Here is a 9,401-nt window from a genome sequence, read left to right on the forward strand (position 1 = left end):
TAATATTCTTGTTGGCTGCTTCAATAGCTCCGTTCATTTTCGGGCGATAGGGTGACGAGTTATGATGCTTTATTTGAAACTGCTCACACACTTCCTTCATCATTTTGTTGTTCAGATTCAAGGCATTATCTGAAATGATTCTCTCAGGCAAACCATATCGACAAATGATTTCCTTTTTCAAAAATCTGCAAACTGCAGTCTTTGTCACATTGGCAAACGAAGCAGCTTCTATCTATTTTGTGAAGTAATCAATAACCGCAAAAATGAACCGGTGTCCATTAGAAGCTTTTGGGGAAATTGGCCCTATAACATCCATGCCCCACATAGAAAAGGGCCACGGAGAAGTCATGACATGAAGGGGCGAAGGGGCTACATGAATCTTATCGTCATAAATTTGTCATTTGTGGCATTTTCTTGCAAAACTAATGCAGTCGCTTGCCATCGTCAGCCAGTAGTAACCGAGTCTCATAATCTTTCTGGCCATAGTGAAACCATTGGTATGTGTCCCACAAATTCCCTCGTGGACATCTTCAAGTATTTTCCTGGCTTCAACAGCATCTACGCATCTCAAGAGCACTTGATCTTTTCCTCTTTTGTATAGGATGTTCCCATCAAGAAAAAATCCCGCTACCAATCTTTTGATTGTTCGTTTGTCATTCTCATTTGCTTGTTCGGGATACTTTTGGTTCTTGACATATTCTAAGATATCATGGAACCATGGCCGTCCATCTGGCTCTTTTTCAATGCTGAAACAATGTGCAGGGACTTCATATATGCTCATTTGAAGAGGCATTATTTCTATTTCTCTGTTTGCTTTGAACATTGAAGCCAAAGTGGTCAGGGCATCAGCCAATTGGTTTTCTTCTCGTGGGAGGTAATTAAAAGTTATTTCTTCAAATTCTTTAATCAGCTCTGCCACTAGATCACTGTATTTGACTAGTTTTGAATCTCTCACTTCCCAATCTCCACAGATTTGGTATATCACCAAGGCTGAGTCTCGGTATACCTCTAAAGTTTTGATGTTTCGTCCAATTGCTGCATGAAGTCCCATGATACAAGCCTCATATTCTGCTATGTTATTGGTACAGAAAAAGTTCAGCCTGGCAGTGAGTGGGTAATGGTTTCCTTCTGGTAATACTAAGACTGCTCCAATCCCATGCCCCAATGCATTCGATGCACATCAAAGCTCATCTTCCATGACTTTTCTTTTGATGACTCACATTCTTCTTCTGTAATGCACATCAAGTCTTCATCTGGGAAATCAAATCTCAATGGCTCGTATTCCTCCGTTGTTCGAGTTACTAAGAAGTCACCTATTGCGCTCCCTTTTATCGACTTTTGGCTCACATATACGATATCATATTCTGATATTAAGATCTGCCATCGTGCCATTCTTCCTGAGAGTGCAGGTGATTCCATCATGTACTTTATTGGGTCCAACTTTGAAATTAGCCATGTCATATGATACAGCATATATTGCCTGAGTCTTCGAGCTACCCAAACCAGAGTGCAACAATATTTTTCTATGGACGAATACTTTGCCTCATATTCAGTGAACTTTTTGTTGAGGTAGTAGATCGCCTTTTCTTTCTTTCCGGACTCGTCATGTTGCCCCAGTACGCAACCCATTGAATTCTCGAACACAGTCAAATACAATATCAATGGTCTTCCCGACATTGGTGGTACTAGCACTGGAGGACTAGACAAATATTGTTTTATCTTGTTAAAAGCCACTTGGCACTCCTCGTTCCATTCTCCGGGATTATGTTTTCGAAGGAGTCGAAAGATTAGGTCGCATTGGTTGGTAAGTTGAGCGATAAATTGGGCGATGTAGTTTAATCTCCCTAAAAATCCTCTGACTTCCTTTTGCGTGCGCGGGGGTGGTAACTCTTAAATGGCTTTTATTTTATCTGGATCAACTTCAATGCCTCTCTCGCTGACAATGAAGCCAAGCAATTTTCCTGAGGTAGCCCCAAACGTACATTTGGCCGGATTGAGCTTTAGCTGGAACTTTCTCAGTCTGTCGAACAACTTCTTCAGGTTCACTACATGCTCTTCTTCCTCTTGGGATTTAGCAATCATATCGTCGACATAGACCTCTATTTCTTTATGCATCATGTCATGGAAAAACGTCACCGTAGCCCTCTGATATGTTGCCCCAACATTCTTTAACCCAAATGGCATCACCTTGTAGCAAAATGTTCCCCACATTGTTACGACGGTAGTTTTTTCCATATCCTCAGGGGCCATCTTGATCTGATTATACCCCGAGAATCCATCCATGAAAGAAAACAATGAATGTTTTGCTGTGTTATCCACCAACGTATCAATGTGTGGTAAGGAAAAATTATCTTTGGGACTTGCTCGATTTAGGTCTCGATAATCCACGCACATTCGTACTTTGCCGTCTTTTTTTGGTACCAGAACTATGTTGGCTACCCACTCTGGATATTTGGAGGTTTGTAGGAAGCCAGCATCAAATTGCTTCTTAACTTCCTCTTTTATTTTCAACAACATCTCAAGTCTCATCCGTCTTAGCTTTTGTTGAATGGGTTTGCATTCTGGCTTCAATGGGAGCTTATGGACCACTACATCTTCATCCAATCCTGGCATATCCTGATATGACCATGCGAATACATCTTTGTACTCACGGAGCAAAGCAATCAAATTATGTCTGGTGCCCCCTGAAATAGAGGTCCCAATCTTCACTTCTTGCTTCCTTTCTTCAACTCCCAAGTTTATTGTTTCAACAAATTCTTAATGAGGCAAAATCTGTTTATCCTCTTGCTCCACCATTCTTAGCAAGTCAGGAGACGAGACATAGTCTTTAGCATTTTCTTCGGCTTCGAATTCTCCTAAACAAACAGCCTTCTCAAAATCGATTTCAGGACTCGTAACGGGTTTGTTCATACAATTGATATCTGAGCACCTGAAAGTTGAATGGAAAAGGAAACTATAGAGGGACATCCAAGTATTGAAACCAACAAACTGAATGTTATGGTATGGCATAAGGCAAATGTAAAGATAGGCTATGAAATGATTTTGGAATTAGTGATAATGCGAAAAATCGTGACAAAATGCATCTTCATTAATATTCATTTAAATGATAAAGAGCAAATGCAAGCTCTTACAAAAGAATTCTATTATATCTAAGGACATAACAGAATGTTAACGTTTGAGCATTACTCTGAAGACTTATAAACTACATGAAGATCCTCGGTAGTCCAATTGTTCAACATGAAACCCGGGGGACAAGGGCGTATCTTTGAGACGTCTTTATTCGCGTCAACTCCTTTGTCAATGACATTTATACTGATATTCTGAAAACCCTTTTCGATCATTAACATTGTGCTTTGTGCACTATACTACCCTGGGTATATCATTCCTACAGACGTAATTGTTCTTGACAAATGAGGGAATTCCATGGGCTCCCATTCTGGTTCTCGGCCTAATGTTCTCGCGATACTTCTTTCCTGATCTTTCTTCCACTGCTTTCTTCTTTGACGCATGTCCGGCTGGAACCCTAAACCGTATCGAGCCTTGTGGTGTACTGGCTTTAGAGCCCTGACTATTCATTGCAGATATCTCCCTAAACCTCTTCTCGCTCGAGCTCCCCTTTCTATAGTCAACTTGACACCCATTCTCGTATTTCTCGACAGTTTTGGCACCAAAATTCTATTTCCCTCAGTGACAAAAGTGGCATTGACAAATTCAAGGGATCGGAAGGAACATTCCACAGCGTCTTTGCTTACTTCAAGATATGGCGCATCAGTAGAGATAGATGCGATAATGTCTTCTTCTCCCTCGACAGTAACCAAACAACCATCCATGATGAACTTTACTTTTTGATGGAGAGAGGATGGAACTACTCCAGCAGAATGGATCCAGGGCCTTCCCAGAAGGCAGTTATACGAGGGTGTGATGTCCATGACTTGGAACTCGACATTGTAAATGTAAGGGCCCACTTCTAAAGGGATATCAATCTTTCCCATAACTTCACGCCTTGTCCCATCGAATGCCCTTACCATGGAATGACAGGGCCTTAAATAGGACAGATCTATCGGAATTCTGGAAAGCGTGGCCAAAGGCATGACATTGAGTGCCGAGCCATTATCTATAAGCACATTCGGTATTATGTAGCCCTTGCAACGCGTCATAACATGCAGTGCTTTCACGGAGCCTCTACCATTGGGTGGTATTTCGTCATCACTAAAAGAAATGAAATTATCCGCATTCAAGTTGTTCACCCATCTGTCCAGCTTCTCCACGGATATATTGTTTGCCACGTAAGCTTGATTCAACACCTTCAGCAAAGCGTTCCGGTGTGGCTCCAAATTTAGCAGCAGAGATAAAACCGAGATTCATGCTGGTTGCTTACTCAATTGTTCCACCACATTGTATTCACTGTGTTTGATAAATTTCAAGACTCCTGTGCTTCCTCCTCATCTACAGGCTTTTTAGTTTCTTGCACGGGTGGAATTTCTTGCTCGACTTCGGCCTCATGCATCACTGCTTTCCCTTTTTGCTTCCAATCACTGTTCTTCTTCACTGGTTCGACCTCTTTCGAATAACATCTTCCACTTCGGGTAAAATGACCTACCTCTCCAACATCTCCAGTTATGGCTTTGAGCTTTTCATCCTCCGGTGCGACGATATTGATGTCATATTTCCATGGTACGACTTTGTCGTCCTTCTACGGGAAAGGAGACGGTACTTTGATTATCATTTTTGGTTTCATCGGCTCTCTCGTCGCGTCGTAATAAATTATTAACGGTCGATCCGCGCTATAAGGGAGACCTGATGACTGGTTGTCAGAGGTGCATACTTCTCTTTCATTGGTCTCTTCCCTCTTGTTAAGGACCTTAATCTCCTTATTATCCATCCGGTCTTGAAGCAACCTTTTAAATTCCTTACACGACTGAATGTCGTGTCCTACAATTCCAAAAACTTTGACCTTCTTCTCCGAGAATTCTATCAGGGTGACAAAGCAATCCTTTCTTAACCAGTACCTCCCAGATTTTCTGCAGAGCGTCCTTATTTCCGAAACACATCTTCTGACTTTCCATTCGTCCTCTTTCCCCACTGTGCTCACATTCCCTTCAGCGTGGTTAGGGAACGGGTTCCCAGTTGCGTTACTGGCACTATCGAACCGTAGGATACCCGAGTCAATGAGTCCTTGAACTCTCCTCTTAAAGGCTAACCAATTCTCCGTGGAATGCCCCTGGTTCCCCACGTGGTATGCACAACTAGCGTTTGGATCGTACCATTTTGGGTATGGAGGTTTAAGGGGTGCCATGTAATGGGGAGAAATTAGTTGTTTCTCTAGAATTTTTGGGTACAATTCCCCATACGACACAAGGATAGGAGTAAATTACGGTCTCTCGGGATTAGGCCTTGCTGGTCTTGGTTCGTTTCTGCGCTGGCTTTGAGCGGGTACCATGTTTTGTAGGAATGTGGTGACGGGTCTTTGGTTGTTCGTGGCGTATACGGGGTAGGAAGGAGGTGGTGCTTGGTAGTAAGGGGTTTGAGGGGGATAATAGAAATTTAGAGGTGGATAACTTCGAGGTCGGGGTTGGTTTGGATATGGATTAGGGGCATAACGACTTCCCATTCCCACCATGTGGGCTTCTGGTTCTTTCTTCTTCATGGGTGCTACCCTTCTTGAACTTTCTTGACCTTCCATTCTACCACTCTTGACGGCGTTCTCTATAAGCTCACCGGATATTACAATATCCGCGAAGTCCTTCATGGCACTTCCCACTAGTTTGTCATAAAACGAAGTCTTTAAGGTGTTGATAAAAAGGACGGTTATCTCCGTTTTCGTTAGTGGGGTTCGACTTGGGTTGAGACGTCCCTCCATCTCTGCGCGTACTGTCTAAAAGTTTCTGACAGATTTTTCTCCATCATTTGTAAAGTCATCCGATCAGGCACCATATCTGATACATGCTTGTACTACTCACAGAATGCCGATGCCAAGTCTTTCCAAGATCGGATCCTTTCCTTACTGAGCTGGTTGTACCACCAAAGAGCTGGTCCTACTAGACTATCTTGAAAATAATGTACAAGTAGCTTATCTTCGTTCACATAACCGGTCATTTTTCGGAAAAACATGACAAGATGTGCTTTTGGACATCTTGTCCCATCGTACTTTTCGAAATCAGGCACCTTGAACTTCGGAGGCAGGATTAGGTCAGGTACCAAACTGAGTTCTTTAGCACCAAGTACTGAGAAAACTTCAGTGCCTTCTATTGCCTTGATTCTTTCTTCCAAATTCCTATACTTCTCTTGAGCCTTGTGATCATCTATTTTCAACTTGGCTATTTCGACTGGATCATCTAAATCTGGAACTACAGGATTGGCAGGGGTTGCTCCGGGATTTGACATAAATGTTTCTTGCCCTAGATGAGCAAATGGCATAGGTCGTTGTTCCAAGCCTGTGGATTCCCCTTGAGTATACCCTCTTTGTGCTACGTGGGCATGTGGTGGAGTGAATCCTAGGGGATAGAGTGGATCCTGGTCATGATTAATTCTTGATTGAGGTTCCATACTGTCGGGGTTCTGCATGGGTCCTTTTCCTTTGACCAAAACTGATATCATCTCCATCATTCTAGCCATTTGATCCTTTTGTTCAAGTGATTCCTCTCGAGATCTTGCTATCAAATCCCTCGTTTCTTGCTGTGACTTAGCCAGTTGTTCTTGTAATTCCTTCTGGACCCTTTCCATCCTTTCGATTCTTTCATTGAACTCAGCCTCCATTGTTCTAGCTTGTCGGCGCGTTTTATACGAATGGCGTGGTTCTAGATTTGAAGTGTTGCAACTGCAAATTATATGATTCTAACCTAAGCGAATGATTATGGGATATTTATTTGCAATGAATGGATCAATGGATGCAAAAAGAGGTGTTGATTCCAATTCAATTTCATTAGAAGAACTTCACTAGAAGAAAATTTTCTTTACATAGAACGGATGATTACATATACGACTTCACCCAAATGCCTAAAGTCTTAACTTTTCTAAGAAGCTAAGCTAAGCTTCGGCCTCGGTCTGATTCCGACTCGTACTTTAAGCTCAATATATCAGCCTAAACTACCAAGGTTTGCAAGTGATCAGCTATCTCCCGAACCTGAGCTATAGCTTCGCTCATGACATAGTCTCTATCTCTAATCTGGTTTTGAGAGTGGTGAAGCTGTTCTCTGTAATGGTCGTTGTTTGTCTCAAGAAGTTCCACTCGAATTTTGCTATCTCGCAGTGCGGTCTCGAGTTCTTCTATTTTCCCTTTCAACTCTTCAATCCTGCTCAGACTAGCCTTTAGCTTAATTATCGAATTATGGCTACGATGTTGCTGAAGTAATCTTTCCAATTCAGCCACCCGAGCTCGTAACTTCTCCTTTTCATTTTGGGTTTCTAACAAACTCTTCTTCAGAGTGTCCTCTCGTAATCGGGCATCTTGAAATCTTTTCTCCCAATGGTCGGCTCTAGTCTTTTCCTCTTTAATCTCTTGACGCCATTGCTCCGACGTTTTACCTAATCCAGCAGTTTTTATTGTTATATGAAGCTTCTTGTAATCGGTTTTCAGACTATCTAAATCTTCCTCGGCCTTGTTCTTTCCTTTCCTTAACTTCTCGGCCTCTAGCTTGTGGATATCAACGTCTAACCCCAACTTCATTTTATCTTCTTCTAGCTACTCTATCTTCTTCCCCAACTCCGAGTTTCTTTTCTCAAAATCTTGCTTAATGATCTCTAACTCGGATGGGATGACCTGTAAATGCTCCTCTATCGGTTGTGTGTTCCCTTGATTCTGCCTAGGGATCTTGTCGTTGACTCTCCTACCCCACCACCATTCATACTCGGGGGTCGTCATCGGGCCTGCAGTGAATCCTTTCATTCTTCGAGTTTGGTTCCATGCATCTGATATCTCGCGAACCCTCTTTTTATAATTGTTGTCTTTATAGGGGAACTCACATTGGGCCAACCCTTGTGTCACCGGTATAAACTGCCTTGATCGATACTGCCTTAACACCATCAGTGGAGCGTATCCAATGGCTCCCCATATTCTAGCCAGAGGGACTCAGTCAAAATCACCGCACCTATATAAGATCTCATTAGGAATCAACCACGGAGCCCTCCATTCAACGTCTTCAGTCCATAAATTTTGGAGAATAGTTATCCACCTCTCTTCGGAGATGTCGTCCCACCTCGATGTGGCCACTAATTCTCTTAATGGGGAATAATCCTTAGAGAATACCCAATAGGAGACCTTCTCCACCTTCCAAAAATGACTGTGGAACCAAGCCAAAAGAAGCTGTGCGCAACCAATAAATCTTCCCTCGCCCGCTCTCCGGCATGTATTCAAGGATCGAAAAGTTTCTGCTAGGATTGCCGGGACGGGTTTGGTACCTTTATCAAGTCGATCGAATAAATCTGAGACGGCTTCATCTATGTGTTCAAGTGCTTTAGGAAAGACAATCAAACCGTAGAGACTTAAGGCAAAAACATCAACCCTTTTCTTCGAATTCGGGTGCGCAAGAATAAAATCCCTCAAATTCCTCCAAGGAATACATTTACTATCCCCTTTTTTCTTGATGCGGGTCGCAACCCATTGGTCGCTCATCCCCGTGATATTCATCAATTTCTTCAAAAAGGGAGGGACATTAACAGGTCTTGAATAGGCCCTATCGGCCTGAATCTTCGGGCAATTAAGTAACGCCATGTATTCCTCCACCGTAGGTACTAAATCAACTCCTCTGAAAGTGAAGCAACTGTAAGCGGGGTTCCAAAATTGTGCGAGGGCTCGGAACAAGTACTTGTCCACCTTTACATTGATCAAATAGGGTAGGTCGCCGTAGTTACAGTAAAAGAGTTGTTTGACTTCGCCATTCCAACTATTCCATATATCCCTTAACTCTTGCAGGTCGTTCTGAGTCACACTGATGCAAGTGAAATCCCACAACTCCGATTCATATCCCTCGGTCAAACTATCTCTTTTCTCCTATTGCGTTCTCTCAGACCACACTCGGACGGCCGCATTATCCTCCATTCTATCAAGAAATCCTTTTTCCATGCTAAACTCTTCTAATTAGTAACCGAACGTAAATCAACACCCTTTTATGATGAAATGTCATGCGAAAATGATCAAAATACAACAAGTTAGTACTATATAAAAGAATAGAATTCAAAGCAAATAGTGAGTAAATAAGCACCTAATCAGGTAACCACTAGGGTTTGGTGTGGTTCTACCTAGGGTAGGCTCCTAGGGCTCATTACATGTAGTTTGGTTCTAAAGTAAAGGTACCTGAACCAGCAGATTCCTCGATCCTCACCCATTATAGGTTCATACAGACCGAGTTCGATTTAGGGGAATATATTTCCCTACGGCTATACGGAGGTGAAAACCCCACGAA

At 42.5% G+C, this 9,401-nt stretch overlaps 1 protein-coding gene across 1 annotated transcript; it reads right to left on the reverse strand.

Annotated features, from left to right (window-relative positions):
• Nucleotides 1-8,068: 8,068 nt before the first annotated feature.
• On the reverse strand, nucleotides 8,069-9,037 carry LOC121205001 (uncharacterized). The gene is made up of 2 exons (XM_041075934.1): nucleotides 9,009-9,037; nucleotides 8,069-8,927 (listed from the first exon to the last, which is right to left on the reverse strand). The coding sequence occupies exons 1-2, from the start codon at nucleotides 9,035-9,037 to the stop codon at nucleotides 8,069-8,071; spliced, it is 888 nt and encodes a 295-aa protein (XP_040931868.1).
• Nucleotides 9,038-9,401: the final 364 nt, after the last annotated feature.

Source organism: Gossypium hirsutum, chromosome A08 (genome assembly GCF_007990345.1).
Source record: "Gossypium hirsutum isolate 1008001.06 chromosome A08, Gossypium_hirsutum_v2.1, whole genome shotgun sequence".
NCBI classification, from domain to species: domain Eukaryota; kingdom Viridiplantae; phylum Streptophyta; class Magnoliopsida; order Malvales; family Malvaceae; genus Gossypium; species Gossypium hirsutum.

Excerpts from the sequence above, each read along its gene's own strand:
- LOC121205001 (XM_041075934.1), bottom strand. The coding sequence starts at position 9,037 with ATGGAGGATAATGCGGCCGTCCGAGTGTG. Across the intron at positions 8,928-9,008 it reads AATGCGGCCGTCCGAGTGTG|TGTGACTCAGAACGACCTGC; the intron begins GTCTGAGAGAAC and ends CACTTGCATCAG.